Source organism: Manacus candei, unplaced genomic scaffold (genome assembly GCF_025592945.1).
Source record: "Manacus candei isolate 608988 ecotype Guabito, Panama unplaced genomic scaffold, ASM2559294v1 h1tg000046l, whole genome shotgun sequence".
Taxonomy (NCBI): domain Eukaryota; kingdom Metazoa; phylum Chordata; class Aves; order Passeriformes; family Pipridae; genus Manacus; species Manacus candei.
The window spans coordinates 1717070-1740187 of record NW_026138094.1 but is presented as its reverse complement, the minus strand read 5'-3'; the positions used below and the strand labels follow the sequence as shown (position 1 = coordinate 1740187).

The window sequence follows — 23118 nt, the reverse complement described above, 5'->3', positions numbered from 1 at the left end:
AGCGGCGATTCCAGTCCCAGCCGAGGTCCCGAGCTGGGACTGTGAGAGGGGACAGAAAAAAACCTCCCAACACCCAGAGCTCTTCCTATTGCCTTCATATCGATCATCTTTCCTCACATTTTCCAGCCCTTTGTTAGTTAATACATATATATATATATATATTCAAAAGTTACATTTGTATTCTCAAACCCTATAGATCCATATTCAGGATGTCTTATATCCTAAAATCCTGTATACAATATAGCAGGCACGGGGTTTTATTTTAAAATAATTTTTATATGAATTAATAATATTTGTTTACATATATAAAAATGAGAAACTTTAAAGGTTCTAGTATTTCACACACGCTCCCTATGAATTTTCTGGCATTTTTGGGCTGCAACCTCCCTTTCTGGGGAGATCCCACCTGACCCCCTTGATTCCCCACTCATCTCCTCCTCCGTTGCATCATTGCTCTGTGTCCAGTCCTGGGCATTCAGGGACTAAGGGAGGCACTGGCTACCTGTGCTGGCACACCACAGCTCCAGGGAAAAGCCAAGTGAAGGGAGAAAAGAGCTGGGAAGATGGAAAATCATGGTCCTGGTGGAGCAGGGCCTGCTCCAACAGCATTTCCCACCTTTCCATCCATCACCTTTGGAGCACAGGGAACACCAAGCTTTGGCCTGGTCTGGTGTTACCTGTCCACGTCTGCAGGGAGATGGGAACTGCAGCGGGAACTCCTCTGTTCCCATGGATGCTTCTCTCCCTACAAGCCCTTGCACTGAACCAGCGTGTTTTCTGCCTCCTTTGTCCCAGAGAGGGAAATACAGGTGTTGGGCACTACCTGCAGAGAAGTCAACTCGGGCTCAAGAGCCAGAGTGGAAAGGGAGCAACAGAGTAGCAGAAGGGTGCTGTGAGAGCAGCCTGGTTTTGTGGCTGAGTCACTCAGGCTGCAGAGGTGGAGTATGGCCTGTTTAACTGGGACAGGAAGGGGGCTGTCTCAAGGGAGATTTGCTGTCAGCTTGCTCCACATGTCCATCTGGCTCTTGGGATGCCTAGGAAACAATAACAAGACTACCATGCTTTTCCACACTGAGTGTGTGCTCCTGAGACCCAAGCACAGAGCTGCAGGACCTAGAGACAGTGCTTTCACCATAGAAATGTCACAGCTTCTGAAGGGAGGGTCTGAACTAAATCTGTCAAAGTTAGCTAAATAGATTTCACCATGCACCCTTCTGGGGGCCTTTTTGGAGTCAACAGTCGTTCAGTCAGCACCTGAGAAATGTTGTGGGCCCTGCCCCCTGGGAAGTGGTTAATGTGTTTAAAAGCAAGGGGGGATCTGTCTTGAGTAGCCTGATAGAGTCAGTGTGTTTTAACCACAGCATCCTGTCAACTTGCAGCTCGTGAGAAGTTAGTGTTTGGTTTTTGTGACTGCCAGCCAACAGTTAGGTGATTTATCAGAACATCCCAGTGTTTCCTGTTGGCCCCTTCCTAGTATTGGTGTGTGGAAAAGCAGCAGCTTGTTCTCTCACCTTTTCTCTTTAGACCTGTCTCTCATATTGTTATCCAGAATTTTGAGCCTGATTAATTTGAAAGGGCCACGAATAATTAAAATTCATTTAAACCCAATAGGGCCAGAATTCATAGGTGTCCTGAAATCTTTTAAATTGGCCAGGGAGTCTTTCTCTTTCCCCGTGGAAAGCCCAAGGAAAGCAAATTTAATGAAAAGGTAATCTAGAATGTAATAAGTAATTTTCTAGTTCTCAGTGGTCACTGGATAGGACAGTGGAATTTCAAAGATTTTCATCCAACTTTCAGAAGAAACGGCACAGTGCAAATCAAGCATAATAAAACTTTATTTTGGTGCATATTAAGGAAACTTAAAATGCAGGTACCATATACTTTAAAAAAAAAAGAGAGAAAAAAATGCTCAAAAGAAGAAACAGAAATGAAAATGATAATGGAAATGAAAACACTATGCCTGTCTGAATTAAATTCCTTTAGGTCCAAATGATATCTAGATCTCCCCTGGAAAATTGCCACTGATAAAATCCTGTAAAAATTGAAATTATACAGTACACCCCCCGTGCCTGGGATCCCTGAGCAGAAGATAATTATTTCTGTAGACAACAAAGTAATATGACCAGAGGTGGTATTTTTAAAGTATATTAAGTATACAGTTAAATTTTAAGTTTTCAAAACTATGTAAGCAATTTGGATGTATCAGTGCAATGGATCCAGGAGTAGGAGAACTTACTGTTCCTACTCAACAGAGGGATGAGGGAAATAAGAAACACCAGAAATTGTTCTATTAATGATTTTAAGCTAGACAAGAGTTCAGCATTATACATTAGCTGTATAAGAAGGATTCTAGATGGTGTTCACTAAAGAGCTCCTTGATGAAGTGAAGAGACTCACAGATCCACAGAAATGGGGGAATTTGTTGATTCTTCAGATGTTTATGGGTAGCAAAGCTGACACACAGTGTTACCCTGTTGTGTGTTCTTTCCTGCTCTTATTCAGCCCATTGCTGTCTCACCCAGTACCTGAAAGAGCAAACAATGCTTGTTTTAAATTCTTATTCACATTTAATGCAGTGGTGCTGAGTTCCTGTTAATCTGCAATATAGTGGCCAAATACTTTCTGGTCGTTTGGCTACCTGATCTTTATAATTTTCCTTCCTTCTTTTCCTGCCCCTCTTTTTGCCTTTGTTGGCTTTTGGGATTCTGCCTTTATATTCTTTCTGATTTGGACATTTACCCAGACTTTGTGCTTTGCCACTTGAAACAACCAGCAGATTTCTAATAGAACCTGAGATGCTCTGGATTAGCCTGATTTGGGGATAAGGTGCAATTTGGAGGATAAATTAACTCATCCAGTGGAAACAGGAACAGCTGAATGGATGTCACTCCTCGTGGGGTTACAGAAGGATGCAAATGGCCACTCTTTGATCTTGCCTCCCATGTTCCCAGGGACTGAATGATGTGTCTCCTACCTCAGAAGAGGAACAGCTTGATACTCATGAGTGCATTGAAGATGATGCTCTTTGCCAGCAGGACTCTCAAACCCAAAACAGCCATGAAGAGTGCGTTCGTTTTGACATTTGCTTTAAAAAGAAGAAGAGGGAACAAAGTGTCATCTTGATGTTAACCCCACCCTGCCCCACTCACCCCCAAAAAAGAAGGAAAATCCACACATCATAGCCAGATGAGGGATGCAAGAACTGGGGAAAATATGAGAGAGGAATGTAGCAAGTGCAGGGAAGAGAGGAGAATGGACTTCCCATTGCTGTTTTATCCCATGGGAATTTGTCCACTATCTAGTCTGTTAACCTGAAGGTCATTTCTCAGTAAGTATTTCCAATTCTGACATTTCTGCACAGGAGAAAGCAGTTATTCATGTTTTGATATTGAGTCTGCAGAAAGTGCAGTTTAATAAGCTTAATAAACTTAAAGTGTAGGTTAATAAGTATCTCCAATTCAGACATTTCTGTACCAAAGGCAGTACACATTCCTGCATTGTTACTGAATCCCCAATAAAGCAACTGTACTCTGATGTTCCTTTAGGCAACTCACCTCTTTTAGAAGCATCTGTAATGCTGCAATCATTAACTGTTCCAAATTCTTCAGTTTTCTCTTCTGTCAAATGATAGACAGACTCTATAAATTGTATCCAAACTATACCAAACAAGAATTGCACAAAACATACCTATAGTTCTTTTCCCAGTAGGAGTTAAGCAGTATTGGAGAATCAGGTGGCAGGTCATTAATTAATTATTAATTTGAAGAGAAAAATTAGCTTTCTATCTGTGATTGCAGAAAACCCCCCTCAGGATTGTTGAGTTTTACTTTTCTCTCCCTTTTGAAGGAAAACAACAATTAAAAAAGTGATTGAAAGGTAACCAAAATATCTGGAGAACAATTATATGCCTTTTTTTTATTTTGTGTTTTTCATAGAAGTTATTTCAAGCTTTCTTCTAGCAGGCATGTGTACCCGTGTCCCTTTAACTATTTTCTCTTAGATAAAGTTAGACTCACAAATATTAGAGGGTTGCTTTTATTCTTTTTTGGGATGGGGAAAGTTTAGGTTGGCTTAGTTTTTTGTTGTGCTTTAATAGTTGAATTAAGGTCACATATGTTATATGCTTTTAAGTATCTTGTCTTTACCTAACTAAGTGCCTAAATATCTTCCTGACTGCGCTTTTCCTTGCTAGATCCTCAAAGGGCAGGAAAAAATCGTGGAAGATGCATCTTCCAAAGTCATGTGGCACTTGGACAACAGCACTGTACCTGGCAGAGTTGTGCTGGCTTTGCTCCTGTTCCCTTTGTGTGTAGCCTTGCAGGTCACCTCTGCATCTGGCTCCACTCCAACGACCTTCATGGTGCTGTACAACCCCCCAGACGTGACCAGAGGTGCCTTCAGGTCATACAAAACAACACTCTCAGGCACATCAAGGCTGATGTTCCCAGGGTAGAAAGACCTCGCCAAACAAGCCGTGTTCAGTTTGTTGTCATGCTGTTTAGGCTTCTTTGATTTGAGCACAATGACTTCTGGGGCAGATTCTTTTTGACTCTCTGAAAAAAAAAGAAGCATTGTTTTGTGTTGATTTCATTTTTCTGCATGCTTTTCTGAGAGCTAAATCATGGATAGTTCAGATACAGTCCAGCCACATCTGTCCCCTGACAGCTGAGTGTCTTTCTATGTTTATTTCTTCCTTCTGTTTGCCATAGAGGAGATCAAAGATGGAAAGGGAGGATAAGGGTGGGATTTTCATTGGAGCTTCAAATCTCTTGGACTCCTAAACTTGTCCTCATATACATATATATACACACACACACATACATATTTAACTGAGGGACCTTGAAATGAGGGAGGGAAGTTTTAAGAATACAACATAAATTATCATAATAATTTTTAATTAAAAAAATTAAATACTAAGAAGACTATTTACTTCAACGGTAGCTTAATATGCTTGATATGTATGATATATATTAAAAGGTTTTGGTGTTCTTTTTTAATTACCCAAAAATGCTTCACTTGATGAGGCTGAAAGGCTTAGCCATAACATACAGGGAGAGAAGACTTTAGAAATACAATATTAGTAAAACAAGTGGAACTTACTTGGCTCAACTGAAAAAGTTGTTCCCGTTCCAAATACGAGCTTGTCTGTTGCCACACTGTTTGCGCATAGGCAAATAAACCCACCTTCCTCACCACGCTCTAAAGGTGTATAAAACCAGACAATAAAATGCCAGAGTTTGTCCAAAGGATCCATATATGGACAGCAATGAAAGTGCTCAAAAATAAGCAAAATCCTGAGGGCAGAAAACAATAATTTCATTGTAGAGTGATTTTAAACAATTTGATCCAGGTCAAAGATTCTCTCTTCTATTACCCCAATAAGCAATATACTTCCAGAATAAGTATTCCTAGGAATTCTGCAGTTCTCTTCTTCAGTATATTTCCTTTTCCCATTCTTTCTTCAAAATGTATTGCTCCTTTGGTAATCTGAGGTTTTTGAATGAGACCTTATGGCATTTGTGCCACTGTGAGCTACCCCAAGTTCTCAGCACAGTGATATACTGAGTTACAAAAAGTGCTGCTTCCTTCCCTTTTCCTGTACAGTGTTTCATGTGAGACTTGGAGTCATATACCACATAAGAGATCACATGGACTTTAAAATAGGGACCTGAATGTGGAAAGAAAAGAGGAGATTTGAACCTCCTTGATACCTGTAAGATTATAATGAAGGATTATAATGTTGGTCTGGCAAGGCTCAGATTTTAGTCTCATGACTAAAGTCTTACTATTATTCTACAGCAATTAGCAAAATTCTTCAGAGTTACAAACATGGGGCTTTTTTGATGTTGTTTTTATATTCTCTATGCTCTGATTTTGTTGCCCAGGAAGAAAAAGAATACACACAATATGGGGTTTTCGAGTTGTCATCTTTCTGGGTGGGCCAGTGTGAGGATGATTTGCTACCTCAGGAAGTCATGCACCAAATACAATTGACTGAACTGTTCTATCTCTCTAAAGTAGCTTGGGAAGCGAAAAATTTCTTTAGAACCAATTGTTTCTCTGCAATGAAGTAGAGGGGACACAATGTGTAACTTAGATAGAAACTTCCAAACTCTGTCAAGTAAAAACATGAATTTGCTGAACTGGAGTTGGTAAGAAGTATGTTCAAAATCAAATGATCTGGAAACCAGCATCTGTATTTAAGTGTGAGAAAAACTGGCATGGCATATAGTGATTGTCCCATAGCTTGAACCCCAGTCAGATGTGTTCTTCAGGATGCAGCTGTCTGGGGGAAGATGATGCCATGAAGAAGTGGGGTAAGTTGCACCTTCAGGCTTTTCCAGAAGTCAGTTTGTGCTGGGTGGTTCAGTCTCCTTTAACCACTGTGTCACCGAGACCACACAGTGGTGAATAGTCATACAAAAACTGTCTTTTCATTTCAATGTCAGATGACACCTCTTCTTTGATGTCTTTTCCTTTCCCTGAGTACCACTCAGAAGAGTTTAGCTTAATCCTCTTTACTCTCCTCTGTCAGGTATTTATACAGAGAAGATCCCCCATTTCCCAATCAACCTTTCCTCCAGGCTGAACCATCTGGTTCTCCCAGCCTCTCCTCACCATGACAGACACTACAATTCCTTAGTGATTCCTTAGAGAGTGGTGGTGAACAGTTGGCAGCTGGTGACTAGTGGTGTCCCCCAGGCATCAGTGTTGGTCCCAGTTCTAATATCTTTATTGATGATCTGGATGAGGGGATCAAGTGTACCATTAGCAAATTTGCAGATGACACCAAGTTGGGGGGGAGTGTTGATCTGCTGGAAGGCAGGGGGGCTCTGCAGAGGGACCTGGACAAGCTGGAGAGATGGTCTGATTCCGAGGGAATGAGGTTCAACAAGGCCAAGTGTCAGGTCCTGCACTTTGGCCACAACAACCCCCGGCAGCGCTACAGGCTGGGGACAGAGTGGCTGGAGAGCAGCCAGGCAGGAAGGAACCTGGGAGTTTGGATTGACAGGAAGCTGAACATGAGCCAGTAGTGTGCCCAGGTGGCCAAGAAGGCCAATGGCATCCTGGCCTGTATCAGGAACAGTGTGGCCAACAGGTCCAGGGAAGTGATTCTTCCCCTGTGCTCAGTGCTGGTGAGGCCACATCTATCGATCCCAAGTCTCACTGATATTTCCCAGAGCAAGTCCAGGCAACTGTCATTTGAGAAAGGGCCCTGCTACCACTGCAGTCCCTCCCCCTTTTTGTGCTCCCTCTCCCTGCAGTGGCATCACTGTGTGCTGCCTGGCACAGAAGTAGGTGGCTGTGTCCGAGGCTGTAAGGGAATGCAGCTGCAGGGAGACCTTGCTTTTGATTTTATCTGCAGAAAGGGTCACTCGGCCTTGGAAGGTTAGGGAATAGCCTGTGTTATTCCCAAAAGGGTAGATCCAGCCTACAAATTGCAGGTGCCCTCCTGGGGTCTGACGGACACAATTCCAGTCGTATCGAGGGCTGTCCAGAGCTGCTCCCTCTACAGTGCAGGTGAGTGAGAATGAGCCGGAGACCTTCCCCGCCTTAGGACCAGATGCCACCATCTTTATGTTGGAAAGGGTACCTGGAAAGACATAGGGCAGGTGGGAGATTTGAGTGTCTGTGAGAAAGCTCATGGGTGCAGTAGTCCATCCTGGGGTTGTAGGGTCCACAAAACCACAGAATTTTGGCCTTTAGTTCCAGAACTTATGCCTGGAGGCAGTGGCTTGTCCAGACACCACAGACTAAAGAACTGCTGAGGTAGGAGACTCACAAGACCCTGTGTAACTTCTCGTTAACGCTGTGTCTTTAAATATGAATCCAGAAGCTTGGTAGAAGGAGAGCATGGAGGCATGGAGTTCCTAGCCCTTCCCAGTTAGCCTGCTCCTTTCACCAGCTATGCTTGAACACATATCCCCATGCACAGAGGGTGCAGAGAACAGGCTGGACGTGGACACACAGGAATTGGTTTGTTAGTTGCCCATGAGCACCAGAGGGACAAGAAGCTTTTTGACCTTCTATTGGGGCTCTTAAACCTTCCCAAGAAATGTCCAGCCCCTAGAAAATACCAAGTCTGCTCAGAGTGAGACTGTGCAGCTCCAGAGTGAGTCCTGAGGGTGCAGGATGCACAAAACTAGAGATGTGCTCTGGGAGCTGCTCCTAGGGGTGGTGGCCTGTGTGTCCACAGCAGCCCCACACTGCAGTGTGGAAGAACTGTGGCTGATGTAGGAGACACATGGCACAGGAGAGGTGCAATGAGCCCCTGGGTGCTGTCAGCCCCTCTCCACCTGTCACCAGCTGCACCTGAGAGCTTACACCTACCAAGGCACATGGCCACAGCCACAGCAACAAGAGGATAGGTGCAGGGTGCTCAAAGGCCCCCCATCACTTTCACCTGTTGTGTCACACTCTCAGGATTGCTCCCCACCACCACAGACAGCACATTCAGCAGGGACAGGGTGTTTGGTAGGGGGAGAGGAGAATGCTGGGGTGCTACAGCCTGCTCCTCTCCCTTTTACAGAGGAAAGTTAAAGCTCCAAAGATGTCCCCATTCCCTGACACAACCTTTCTCTGTCCACAGGCTGGATACCTCAAAATGGCCCTGTGTTCCTGAGACCCCTCTTGGGACCTGTCTTACCTCCTGCAGTTGCTGCCAAGAGAAGACATGACAACATCAGAACCACCTCCTGCTCCTTCTCCTCCAGCTACAGCCTGGTTCTCCCCAGTTCCCACCTCCAGCAGGACAGTGCATTCTCTGGGGGTCTGCAGAGATGGGTTGGGTTACCATGGCAGGCCAGATCTGCCTAGGGCACAAAGACCCAGCCTGGCTCCCATCCCTTCTAGCCCTGGGACTGGTGGACCTCTCTTCTATGCCTGGCAGTGAGGTACTGCAGGGCTATATCAGACATCCATCCTCCAACCTCCACACATCCTATGGGAGGACAGGAAAGGACAAAGTATTTTGGGAATTATACAAATAATTCCCCCCCCCTTGTCTATGTACTCTTCCCAGGAAAGGGAGAGCTCTCACCTGTAGGGAGTGCAGAAAAGGTGATGACCAGCATCCAGAGGAGCATTGCAGGCTTCCCCAGAGGAATTTGCATGGTGCACCGAGAATTAGGAAAGTAATATTGTGGGGCTGAGAAGGGCTCACACATTCCTCTCTTTGGGTCAGCAGAGAAAAGGCCTGTCCTTCCAGCACTGAAGGCTCAGACTTCCTTCCAACTCCTGGCAGATTTGCAGCCTTTTCTGGGCACTTTGTAGCTGCAGGTACTTTGAACATGGGGGAGTTGGGTACACACGTCACTGCTGCCCAGGGTGGGGCAGGAAACCACACTTGCTTTTTTGTACTGCTCAGCCTGCACTGGAAATGCAGGGACTTCTCTTCCCTCCCCAGGGCCCCTCACCCTTGTGTCTCTGAACCTCCTGTAAGGGGCTGTGGCCCTGGAGATGACTGTGGTCATGCAGTGGCTGGGAGGGGACAGCTCCACACTGTGGAGAGGATCTTCTCCTCTGGAGTGGTATCCTCCCTCCCTCAGCTGCCTTACACGAGGGTTTATGACCCCCTCCTGTCACTTCTGAGGTGTCCTGCCTGGCAATATGTCAGGGATAGGAGCTGAGGTAGGGGAAAATGTCCTTCTCCCAAAGACTACTGTGTTCTGGAGAACAAATCACTCTTACAAATGCAGTGTCTCCAATGTTCAGAGAGGAACATTCAGTAAATATATGTCTGCTTCAACCTACGTACCCCAGGGGGGACCCTGCAGCATTCCAGGAATTGTCAGCCCTGGAGCTTCGAGAACACCTCAAGAGAGGCTGGTGCTCTGCTGTTGAGCTGGGACAGGTTCCAGGGTCTGAGGAATCTCCTGGAACCTCTGCCCAGGAGCAAAAGAGCTGAAGACACTGCCTGCAGGCTCCAAGATGAATGAGGTAGAGAGGCTTAAAACTCTGGTGTGGGAGGACAGAGGAAATCCCACTGCTGGAGAAAATTTCTCAGACCTTTACACGGTAAGTCTCTGGCTGCAGTGCAGTGCAGATCAGTAGCCTGGAAGTATTTCTTAGAATTGGCACATACCATGGTTTATGCAGAGGAGGAGAAGGTGCTCCTGAGCAGGCTTTCCCTGCTGCTCTGTCAAAGGACAGGACACAACATCTTCCTTCTGCCAGGAACGTCTTCAGGGGTGCTCAGCCATGTGCACACCCAGAGATGGCCGGGGCTGTCCTTCAGAGCAGGGTCCCAGTGCCCCAGGAAGCTGTGTGCCAGGGCAGGGACTCCTGCCTGCCAGGGTCAGGGTCTCCTGCCTGCCAGGGTCAGGGTCAGCACCCAGCTTGCCTGGACAGCTTTCCATGGCATCTCAGGAAGAAGCTCTGGGGAGAAAGAGAAACCCCTTTCAGGGCAGGCCCAGCTTTTGGGAGGGTGCTGTGTGAGTCAGGTCTGCTGACTCGTCCAGACAGGACATCTCTAGCAGAGACTTTTCAAGAGGAAACTCAATGGAGGGATTAGTTTAAAGTTAAGGACCTTTCTTGTGTTTTCATTTTCCTACTTTGAGGGTAGTGGGGTGAGGGGAGAGAGGGAAAAGGAGCCCTCCAGTTTGAACAAGTCACTCAGATGCCTAATCTGTAACTTTAAAAGATCAGCAGATCTTCTGGGAGCCTTGTAAAGTGTTTTCAGCCACTCCTCTGCCTGTGGACAGCATTAGCATCAGCTTTGGATGCTAACAGACCCTTCAGGTTGTTTTGACCTGCCCTTCTCCATCTGCAAACGTGAACATGTGCCCAGCCAGTGCCTTGCAGAGATGGGTGAGTGCACAAAGTTTGGGATGCAGTCTGTGAGCACTGATAGGGAAAAAACTAGGGAAGGGGAAATATCTCCCAAGAGGAAAATCTCCAGGCAGCAGGAACATGATCACGGTATGAGAGGAAAGTAAAAGCAGAAATGTGGGAGGGATAATTCAGAAACTATGATCCCCTTCAAAGCACACAGCTTCCTCTGAGCAAGCTCCTTTGTCTCCTCACCAACCTTTGCCCTCAGGGCTCTGTGTTCCAAGTCCTGAAACATCTCCTCTGCAGCCAGACCTTCCCTCCCCGCTGTTAGGGCTACTTTCAGTGTTAGGGTTTTCTCCTAAGCAAGCTGAATCTGTCTGAGATGACCTGGGGATTCTGTGGTGCACCAGCTCTGAATGAGGATAGTTGACCATGACCTGCTCTGCCCTTATGAGCTATGTGCTACAATTGTGGCAGATGGTTTTGATATCTGAATTAGGACTAAAGGCCTTTATTTGACTAATAAATTCAGCAGCTGGACTGGATTAGGTGAAGCAATGTAGGGATATCCATGAGACTACCACCTTTATAGTCACTGGACATCTAGTAGATACAGCTAATGGGGAAGAGAGAGACTGAACACTCTCTCTCTGTGGCACATGACTCAATTTGATCAGAGAAATACCTCTGACAGCTGCCTTGAACTTAACAATTGTGTTCAGAATAAGCACAAGGGACAGGTTTGCTTATACTAAAATGTACTCTTTAATCTACATCATTGTGTTTGTATCTAACATTTCCTATTTCTCTTCCAAAAAAAGTTATTGTTCCACTGTCCCTTGTGGACATCACTACACGCAGTTTGGACTTAGCATACAGTTAAGGAGTGTTTTCCTGTTCATTAAGTTGTATTTTGTGTAACTTTTGTTTGTTTACAATGAAGAGAAGTCCTGTGTGCAGTCAGTTCTCTGAGGAAAGCAGGTGAGAGTTGGTGCAAAGGAGCTGTAACATCCCACTGAAGCTGCAGATTTCAGTGGAGAAGTCTGATGTAAGGAAAAGTGATGGAAGTCCCACGGGGCAGATAAAAGGAAGGTGATGAGGAAGTTTGTTGTTATAGTGTCTGGGCTCAAGGAGACTGCTTTTCCTGTCCACCCAGATCTCCTTAGGACACCCTCTGGATCATGCTTCTATCACTTCTTCTGTAAAGTGAAAAATTATTATAATATTCTTAAGAAGCAAAAATCCTTTCTTTTTAAATGGTCATTGAAATCTTCATCATTCACTACTCCCCTGAAACCTCTCCAATTATCTGTACAATTCTCAAAGACTTGAAGAAAATTCCAGAATTTTAATGAGCCCCAGGGTGTATTTGGTTCTAAATTAGTTACTGAGAGGAGATTAAACAAATTGCTCAAGAAGACAAAGTCAGAATGAAATTCTGAAGTTTCTTGGAGTATTAATTGGCCCCACTGAGGGCCTTTACTGACAAAGCCTCTCCACGGACTCATTAATGCTGAAAACTGGAGGCAGCGATGAGAGTCAAGCAGAGGCACCACACAGGTGGTTCTGATGCTGTGTAAAGCCTTGGGGTATTTACCAAGGCAAATGCCAAGCCCCATCTATCACTCTCCTCCTCCCCATGCATGGCTCAAGGCTCTTCCTGGGGCAATAGGATATGAGCTTTGTGATCCCAAGTGAAGGACAAAGGTATGACACCCAGCCCCCACGGGGGATTCAACGAGCTGCTCTGGTGAGGCTCCGGTGTCACGAGGACGTAGAATCATGTCATCACAGAATGGTTTGGGTTGGAATGGAACCTTAAAGACCACTTTGTTCCAGCCCCCCTGATGTGAGCAGGGACACCTCCCACTAGACCACGAGGCTCCAAGCCCCATCCAACCTGGCCTTGAGCACTGCTGGGGTTGGGGCAGCTGGCAACCCACCAGACAGTGAGGACTGACAGATTAACTCTGATCTGCAACAGCGTGAATGACGACTAACTGCATAGCTCGGACAAATAGAACTGAATGCTTTATGACTAATGCTGGTAAGACAACTAGATAAAAGAATCAGCTAACTGAGCCTGATTAAAACAAACAGAAGCCAACAAAGCATAATAAAAATGTGGCAAGTGGTGAATAGTTAATTGACAAGTGGTGCTAGAGAAATGAAAGCTTTTGAGAGTAGGTACTCAAATTTTGAAATGTTAATAAGTTAATAAGTTTCTGTCTGTTTTCTGGGACCCAGAACAGAGACAAAAGACATTACCTCTTCAAGACCATAGTATATGGGGGAAAAGAAAGTTGGGAGTCCTGTCCTCTGTTTTCACTACCACACCTATTACCTTGTGTTAAGGATGCTTGGGTTCACAGTGGCAATATTTGTCTTTCTGCCTACATCATTGGGGAAGTCCATAGAAGGCAGGTTAAACCTGATTGAGGTGATAAGCAAAGGAAGGAAATGAGAAATAATGTTCTATGATATCCTGAGATCTTACCCATCCCTCTGTGATACTATCCACAATTTCCCCAGCCCCTCACCTTCAACCCCACTCAGAACATTTCCTCTGTCTCCATTTTCTCTACCAACACCCTATTCCCATGAAAGCTCCCTCCTCTGGCCAGTGTGTGGGTCGGGGCAACCCTGCAAATATGGACAGACTGGGAAGAAAGAGACTGGAGAACAGTCCCGTGGAGAGGGACCTGGGGGTCCTGGTCAGTGCAAATTGAATATGAGTCAGCAGTGCCCTGGCAGCCAGGAGGGCCAACCATGTCCGAGGGGGCATCAGGCAAAGCACCACTGGCTGGGCAAGGGAGGGGATTGTCCTGCTCTGCTCTGCACTGGGGCAGCCTCACCTGGAGTCCTGGGGGCAATACTGGGTGCTACAATATAAGAAAGGATTAGAGCTATTAGAGAGCATTCACAGGAGGGACACGAAGATGGTGAAGGATCTAGAGAGGCCATATGAGGCGCAGCTGAGGTTGCTTTTCTTGTTATATCACATTAACTTCTTATAAACTATTGTGAAGTAACAATAAAAATGTGGGTTTGAGATATGTTTTCCTCATAAAATGCATATACATTTTTTCTATTCTATATCACTAGACTGCTTTCATGTGCCCCAAGTGATGTATGAGAAAAACAGAATGACATTTATTCTGAATAAGTGAATTAAAAAAAACACAAAAAAATACACCCCCCCCCAAATCCAAACAAGCAACCTCTCCTCCCCCAAAAAACAAAATCAAGGCAAATCAAGACAAAAAGTCAAAAACAAAAAGTCAGTATTGAAGAGTTCCCAAATTATGAAGAATGAAGGCGATGGTGTCCGAAGAGTGTTTTTTCCAAGGCCTTCTGGAACGCCTTGTTTCTCAAGCTGTAGATGACTGGGTTCAGAAGGGGTGTGACCACGGTGTAGAGCACAGCAACAGCTTTATTGAGGTCTGAGGAGAGGCCGTAGGTGGGACGGACATATATGAAAATTGTTGTACCATAGTATATAGTCACCACCATGAGGTGTGAGCTGCAGGTGGAGAAGGTTACTCTTTTTCCAGAAGCAGAGGGTATCTTCAGGATGGTAAGGATTATAAAGAGGTATGAAACCAGAGTCAAAAGAAAGCAGCTGGGAAGGACCAGGAGAGAGATCATGAAGATGACAGCTTCTGTGACAGTGGTGTCTGAGCATGAGAGCTTCAACAGTGGAGAGATATCACAGAAGAAGTGATCAATGAGGTTGTAGCTGCAAAAATGCAACCTGGAGATCATCAGGCAGGGCAGAACACCAGTGAAAACACCAGTGACCCAGGAGCCCACAGCCAGACGTGTGTAAGACTCGTCAGTCATGACCACACTGTACTGCAGGGGCTGACAGACCGCGAGGAATCGGTCGTATGCCATCGCTGCCAAGAGGTAGCATTCAGTAATTCCCAGGGAAACAAAATAGTAAAGCTGTGCCATGCATCCTGAGAAAGAGATGCTCTTCCTCTTTGCCAGCAGATTGGACAACATCTTAGGTACAATTGTGGTGGTGTAACAGACTTCCAGGAAAGAGAGGTTCTGGAGAAATCTGAACATGGGTGAATGAAGTTTTGGCTCCAGTTTCACCACCAATATAATATGATGTTTCCTAAGATGGTGAGAATATAAATAACCATAACCACCATGAATAGCAAGATCTGACAGTATGGGTTGCTGCTGAAGCCCAGTAGCTTGAATTCCAGCACTGCTGTAACATTTGTCATCTCTCGGAAAGAGCTAGGATTTGTCTGCTAAGGAAAATATCAGTATCAGAATATGATAACTTTCAGTGGTTAAAATTTATAAAGATTAGGATTCTCAAATAAATCTTTGGGAACAGCATCAAAATCACTACCAGTTCTGTCCTTTTTACCCTGTACTTTCCTGGACTCTTTCTCTCATGAAATGTAAGTTTTAACACGTATTTCATAAACTTGACACTGACAGTTATAGAATACATTGCAAATAGTCCAGTTGCACACAAATATATGTATAAGAATGTGCACAAATATATAAAGGTATAATTTATACTAATCAATATCATAAAATTATATACTTACAGGTATACAGTTTATGAACTTAGACACACACACACCAAGGATCTGCTTTTTGCTGGAAGAAATAAAAACTTATATACATAATCAACAATGATTATTGCATTGAATATTCCACTCGTTAATGCACACATGGGTTTTTTTATAAAAATGTAGGTAATTATTTGCATGGTCCATACACATATAAGGGTACAAATAAGAATCCTCTCAAAATGTTCTCTCACGAAGGACAGAAAACTTTCACAAGCATTAATCAGCAAACTATTATTTCTTGTTAAATACTTTGAGTGAAGATATAATTTCCACCTCAAGAACAGAAACAATAGAGAATAATCTTTTACTAACCATTGATTAAGAGCATTGATTAAGAACTCCATTTTCCATGTTCAAAATAATGCTGATACACATGGCAGTGGTATCTGGTTACTTACAGATGAAACAATGCACATAATATTCAGCATGTGTCCAATTTTTCCAGAGCTGTTTTCCAAGCTCTGAACGTATTAGGTGCGAGTAGGTTTCAATCTGCACTCAGGCCCTTGTCTAAGGGTGTATGCATCAGTAACTTTGTTACTTTTGGGAGTTAAGGCACAATTAATGTCAGTATCAGAAATATTAATTAATTATCTGGTACTCTGTAGTTTGAGTCTTATTACTAAACCCTTATACTGACTAAAACATCATCTTGGATAGAAACCCTTTCAGAGTGAACTCCCTCTTGGTCAATCTCGACTTTCACAGAGACACACAGACAGAGATAAAAGCTGAACTGTACCAAGCATGGATTTCAAACCTTGCTAATGATCTCTGGGGATTAATGCCATGGGTGGAGACACTCCATGGGGCACAATAGCAACAAGGGACTGATGATACATGTGCAAGGAAGACCTTGTTAGTAAGAGAAGGAAAAAAATAAATCAGTGAAGTCATGATGAAATCAAACCTCTTCTGTCTCTTTTCTTGCTGCAGAATATTTTTTGTAGCTGTAACAATATCCACAACCCACTCACACTTTTGTTACCTCAGCAAAAATACTGTCAGTGTTACTGAGAGGAAATGATTCCCAAGTGATAGAAACCCTATTGTTCCTGTTCACCATAACTTCACTGTCTGCCTTTCCCCAGAGAGCACCTGCCATCCTCTTCTGCTCACCATGCACACTTGGTAGAAGACCAAGCGGGAGTCCATTCAAAAGTGACTGGCCCACAAATGAGACAAGGGCAGAGTGGAATGGCTGAGCAGGAGCCTGTGCATCAACCCGTAGAGAAAATCTCCAGCCCCCCGGCACACACTGGCCAGGGGCAGTTGCAATTTCAGGAGAAAGAAACACAAGGAGACTCGGGCTGTGATGAAGCATTGCTTTAATGCAAACAGAAAGGGCTTTGGGACAGGAGGGGGAAGAGTGCTGAGCACGAGAGGGAGAGGGCTCCACAGGACATCACCCACCCCTTGCAGCAATGGGATGCAGAGCACCTGCAAGGCGCTCCTTTCTCCCCATCACAGCTAGAGCTGGTGAGAATCGCCCCCCATCCACAGCAAGGGCAGGGGAAGTGCTTTGCCTTGGTCAGGGCTAAAGCTCCGGAGCCTGGGAGGGAGGAAGGGTGAGGGGCTAGCTGGGGATAACAAGGAAAGCATAGGAAGATTAAGAGCAAGAAGTGCACAATGTCAAGGGATGACACACGGCTCCTGTGCGTGGAGGGGAAGAGGCAGGAGCCCCACACACTGTGAAACCACAGGCATCTCCCCCATCCTGGATCCAGATCGCGTTTGTTCGTTCCTGGTCGTCCTTCCCAACGTGAGGGATCCACCGTCCCTACAAGCAGGGATTGCACAAACGCAGGGACCCACAGAGACCGCTCCCAAGGCCTGCAAATCTCCCAAATCCAAGGGAGCCCCCAGAAGAGATGGGAACCCCCGCAGAGCTGAGGTTGCTGCCAACAGCAGCTGACAGAGAGGATCCCACGGCTGTGCTCTGAGGGAAGGAGGTGAGGATGGGGCCCGGCATGGTCACCACCACCGGGGAGGGCTCGATGTACACGGTGGAGTCAGCGCAGCGCTGGACACAGGGCTCGTTGCAGCTGCTTGCAAGGGGAGCTGGGCCGCAGGGGCCACAGGGGCATGGGGGACAGGGTCTGTAGCAAGACATCTCTGGGTGAAGGAGGCAGAGCTGAAACACAGAGCAGGGCATGAGCACGACATGGAAGCCGAGGGGAGACAACAGATCAGAACATCAAGTGCCCGCGCAAAGAGCCCGGTGCGGTTCAGACTTACCTGGTTGACAGGGGAGATGGCAGCGAGGGCAGTGGATGGCAGCTGTGGAGACACAGGGACTTTTATACCCTGTCTCCAAAGCCTTGGGGGGCCCGAAGCATTCTTTTTGCATGAAGCATTCTCCTGACTTGCAGTATTTGCTTGCAACGTGCTCCTGGATGTTTACACATTTCCCCCTTTCATCAGAGAGGGTTTGCTCCCATTGAACACGTGGGCAAGAACAAAGGTGCCCTTTGAAGTTCATCAATTGTTATGCTGCTTCTTAAAGCCACGGGTCTTGTTGTCCATCTTGTCTAGGCTGCCCGCAGAAACACACAGTGGCATTGCTGGCCACGCACATTCCTGGGGCACGGTCTCCACCACCGCCCTCCCACACCACACACTGACCTCAGGCACTCAGGAGTTCAGCACCTGAAGCACCCCACTTGTTGACATATGCCTTCACTGTGGCCTGTGGTTATCAGTCCTTGTGGCTCACCCACTGTCCAAGTCATATGGACATCAGCAAAACATCAAAGGGCAGTCCAAAGAGCTGAACTGCTCACTCTCATGAGGACTGTCCAACTGTTTCACTCCTGGATGGGAAAGGTGTTATTCCTAGACAATATAACCATTGTTTTTCTTCTTCCCTCTGGGCATATGAGTTCAGCTGAGAGAGTTTATTGTTTACTGAAAAACAAGTCTATGAAAGGTATGTTTGAAGGGCCTTATGACTCCTTGTCTGAGGCTGAGCCAAGCCAAAATGGCTTTGTTTTTCTCCTCATGCTCATCCTGGAGGCAAACAGCCTCTCTGGGATATGGGGAAGGCTAGGAACCAGAGCTCCCAGGTGCTTCTGTTGTGTAAGGATCAGAAGAAACAGTTCCTGTACTGGATGCAGAAGAGTGCAAGAGCTGGGCAGAGGATGGGTCAAAAAAGATTCTGGTGGGTCATTGCCCAAATGTCTAAAGACAACTGCAAAGCCAATGAGTCTCTGCTGGGCAGGCCAAGGCCCTGAGCCGGAACCAACATTGAGGTGTCTTCAGGTGCTGAACTCCCGAGTGCCTGAGGTCAGTGTGTGGTGTGGGAGGGCGGTGGTGGAGACCGTGCCCCAGGAATGTGCGTGGCCAGCAATGCCACTGTGTGTTTCTGCGGGCAGCCTAGACAAGATGGACAACAAGACCCGTGGCTTTAAGAAGCAGCATAACGATTGATGAACTTCAAAGGGCACCTTTATTCTTGCCCACGTGTTCAATGGGAGCAAACCCTCTCTGATGAAAGGGGGAAATGTGTAAACATCCAGGAGCACGTTGCAAGCAAATACTGCAAGTCAGGAGAATGCTTCATGCAAAAAGAATGCTTCGGGCCCCCCAAGGCTTTGGAGACAGGGTATAAAAGTCCCTGTGTCTCCACAGCTGCCATCCACTGCCCTCGCTGCCATCTCCCCTGTCAGCCAGGTAAGTCTGAACCGCACCGGGCTCTTTGCGCAGGCACTTGATGTTCTGATCTGTTGTCTCCCCTCAGCTTCCATGTTGTGCTCATGCCCTGCTCTGTGTTTCAGCTCTGCCTCCTTCACCCAGAGATGTCTTGCTACAGACCCTGTCCCCCATGCCCCTGTGGCCCCTGCGGCCCAGCTCCCCTGGCCAGCAGCTGCAACGAGCCCTGTGTCCAGCGCTGCGCTGACTCCACCGTGTACATCGAGCCCTCCCCGGTGGTGGTGACCATGCCGGGCCCCATCCTCACCTCCTTCCCTCAGAGCACAGCCGTGGGATCCTCTCTGTCAGCTGCTGTTGGCAGCAACCTCAGCTCTGCGGGGGTTCCCATCTCTTCTGGGGGCTCCCTTGGATTTGGGAGATTTGCAGGCCTTGGGAGCGGTCTCTGTGGGTCCCTGCGTTTGTGCAATCCCTGCTTGTAGGGACGGTGGATCCCTCACGTTGGGAAGGACGACCAGGAACGAACAAACGCGACCTGGATCCAGAATGGGGGAGATGCCTGTGGTTTCACAGTGTGTGGGGCTCCTGCCTCTTCCCCTCCACGCACAGGAGCCGTGTGTCATCCCTTGACATTGTGCACTTCTTGCTCTTAATCTTCCTATGCTTTCCTTGTTATCCCCAGCTAGCCCCTCACCCTCCCTCCCTCCCAGGCTCCGGAGCTTCAACCCTGACCAAGGCGCTTTTCAGGGGAAGTGCTTTACTTCCCCTGCCCTTGCTGTGGATGGGGGGCGATTCTCACCAGCTCTAGCTGTGATGGGGAGAAAGGAGCGCCTTGCAGGTGCTCTGCATCCCATTGCTGCAAGGGGTGGGTGATGTCCTGTGGAGCCCTCTCCCTCTCGTGCTCAGCACTCTTCCCCCTCCTGTCCCAAAGCCCTTTCTGTTTGCATTAAAGCAATGCTTCATCACAGCCCGAGTCTCCTTGTGTTTCTTTCTCCTGAAATTGCAACTGCCCCTGGCCAGTGTGTGCCGGGGGGCTGGAGATTTTCTCTACGGGTTGATGCACAGGCTCCTGCTCAGCCATTCCACTCTGCCCTTGTCTCATTTGCGGGCCAGTCACTTTTGAATGGACTCCTGCTTGGTCTTCTACCAAGTGTGCATGGTGAGCAGAAGAGGATGGCAGGTGCTCTCTGGGGAAAGGCAGACAGTGTCACTTGGTGGCAGGCTGATGGAGTACGGGAGATCTCTTCCTCCTGCCACCTGCCCTGTGCCATGGTGACTGTTGCTCGGGCAGAGAACAAGCTGAGGCAGTTTTAGTTAAGCCAGTGAAGAGATAACCAAGCCTGGGAAACAGCACATCCAAACAGTGTATCTATGACTGAGGAAGATGATACTCACTCACATACAGGTATCATTGTCAATGCATATTTAAAGTGTATCATTCAGGCTACAAGCATGGGGTGAGGTGAGTGGCAGATGGCATTTTAGTGTAAAAACCTCACCTTCAGCTGAACTGTTTCTCAAAGGTGAAAACATCCTTTTTTTTTATAAGCCATGACACTTTCAAAAACCCATTGCTTCTGAGAAGCTTCACCATAGGCTAAAGTCACCAACAGATAGATATGCCTGCCCAGAGGTTGTCAGCACACTGCATCAGCTCTCCTACTTGAGGTGCTGCTTCTCAGCACAGTTGTTGCTCCGGCCAGCACTGCTCACAAGCCTTTGTCTGAGAGACAGAGTGGAAAATGTAGGTTTTTTTCCTTGCTTCCTTCCTCTTCTTAACCATCTGGGGAAGAATGTGCCTCACGAGTATAAGTGGACACAGGAAGGTTTCCCCTTGCCACGTGAAGTGGGTGGACTCCACCATCTGGGTGAGGCAGGTTTCCTTCATGACAGTGTTTGGTGTAATGTGACGGAATGCACATCTCCAGAGAGTTGTTCAGTGCATGGATACTGACCTCGGATGTTGTCACCACATCTCAGGCCAGCAACAGGCCTTGCCCAGCAGCCTGTGTTCAGTGGCACTGAATCTCCCACCACCCCCAACAGTCTATAGGTGTGACATATGCATGCCCATCAGCAGCCTTGCAGAGTGGCTGGCTGCCTGGAGGACCCCATGAGCAGGGGGAGGAGTGGGAAGTGCAGAAGATTCCTGCTGGTTCTGTCCCCTATATCCTGCCCAGGATCTCTGCCATTCCCTGCAGCCCACCCATAGAGCATCATTGCTTTGGGAGCTGCTCACAGGCAGGTCTTCCTGAACACCTCTGAATATGTGGCTAAGGAGGGGCAGAGGCCAAGAGGAGAGGGGCCAGTCTGGCTGGAGTGCTTTCCCAAGGCCAAGGCCACACGGTTTACAGCAGCTTGGACCTTGTCAAAGCAGGCAGCTAGGAAACAGCAGCAAGGCCTTTCTTTGCACAGCTGTGACTCAGCCTGGAAACACAAGAACCAGAGCATCAGAGATTTCCACTATGAGCAGGTGGTTATGTGGGGGGCAGCATCCTCACAGCTTGGTAGGAGAGTTGTGCCCAAAACTGGCTGGTTGGAGCTACAGAGACACAGCTTGGAGCAGATCCTGCAGCTGCTGAGCTCAGAGGATTTCCTGGCCAGCCCACCACAGGCTATCCAGAGCAGGAGCTGAGCCAACCCAGGTCTCAGAACAGCCCCAGGAGAGTTGTGCCTTTTAGACGGATTTCTGCAGCATGTTCTCTGTCAGCTTGGATTCAGCCTACAAGGAGCCCATCCCAAGCTGAGACAGGAGCACTTCCCAATCATTCCATGCGTCCCTCGCTGGATGGACACCTTGTGCTTGGAGGCTCCTGCTTTTGCCAGCAGTTGCTGTGGATGTCCCATGCTTGCAGAGCCAGAGGAATTTGCTGCCAACACCCCTGGTGCTTTCTGAGACTTTTTTTTAGTAGAACCCCTCTCTCTGTCTCCTTTTAGACAGGCTCCTCTTGTGACCTCACCTTTCCATGCCAACCCCTGCCTTGCTGAGGGGCATGTGGGGAGTGCTGGCACCTGAGAAAGCAGAGGAGAAAGCAGGTGGCAGTGTGAGGGAGCAGGGGCAGAAGGCAGAGCAGGGCCATGGGCGTGGGTGCCATGAGAGCTGCACAGCGCAGGGGAAAAGTTGTGGGGTGAGGCAGCAGCGGTGCAAAAGGGTCTTAGCAGAGGATGGTTTCGATTCATCGACCTTTGGGTTTGCAACCATGCTGGGGGACAGAGGATCATCAGTCAGCCCCTCACAGCCTTCCAGCATTCCCTGCCTGAACTGGAGCCCAAGTGGAAGACCACCACTATTGCTGCAGTTTTGGAAACAATTCTCAAATGTCTTGCACATTGTTGCTAGGAGTTATCGACTTGGGTTGTAGGTAGGATGGAACCTCCTGCTGACTAAAGGAAAGCATCTTGGCACCCTCTAAAGAGCCATCCCTTGAGGTCTCCTGGACTGCTGTAGGCTGTGCCAGCACCTCCCTCTGAGTGGGATGTCTCTGGGAGCTTGAGAACCATCAGGTTGGGATACCTGAAAGAGCATCTCTGACAAGGAGGCCTGGGCTGATACCCTGGGGTGCCCCCACTCACACACTCGTCCAAGTTCAGCTCACATTTGTAGAGAAATGCACTGCTCTAAGCTCAGGGAGCTCTTTCTGCAGCTGATGGTAAGCTCAGGACAGCAGCCAGTGCTCATCCTGGCAGACCAGTTGGTAACCTGAGGGAGGAGGAGAACAAACGACCACGACTCTCCAATGATGCTGCACAAGGCTTTAATGAGAAGGAGCAAATGCAGTGGTACAGAGTAGAGACCAAGAAAGGCGTTTGCAGGGGTCAGGGAGGGACAGAGATGAGCCCATTTGCCAAGGAGCAAGGGGATGCTGTGCCATCCTCAGCAGTTCATGCTGCAGCGGGGGATAGGCAGACACAGGCCGGACCCCCCCAGACCAAGGGAGCCCCCAGAAGAGATGGGAACCCCCGAGGAGCTGAGGGAGCTGCCAACAGCAGCTGACAGAGAGGATCCCACGGCTGTGTTCTGAGGGAAGGAGGTGAGGATGGGGCCCGGCATGGTCACCACCACCGGGGTGGCCTCGATGTAGACGGTGGAGTC

At 47.4% G+C, this 23118-nt stretch overlaps 1 protein-coding gene and 1 gene segment (V, D, J or C); both read right to left on the bottom strand.

The window, feature by feature from the left end:
- Positions 1-1911: 1911 nt before the first annotated feature.
- LOC127475332 (T cell receptor delta constant-like) lies at positions 1912-5254 on the bottom strand. The segment is given in 5 exon segments: positions 1912-2525; positions 2975-3085; positions 3555-3617; positions 4269-4553; positions 5101-5254. Coding segments are annotated over 4 exon segments (612 nt in total).
- An 8822-nt stretch (positions 5255-14076) lies between these two features.
- Positions 14077-15014, bottom strand: LOC127475331 (olfactory receptor 11L1-like). Its single transcript, XM_051797061.1, is given in 2 exon segments — positions 14077-14891; positions 14894-15014. Coding segments are annotated over 2 exon segments (936 nt in total).
- Between the last annotated feature and the right edge of the window lie 8104 nt (positions 15015-23118).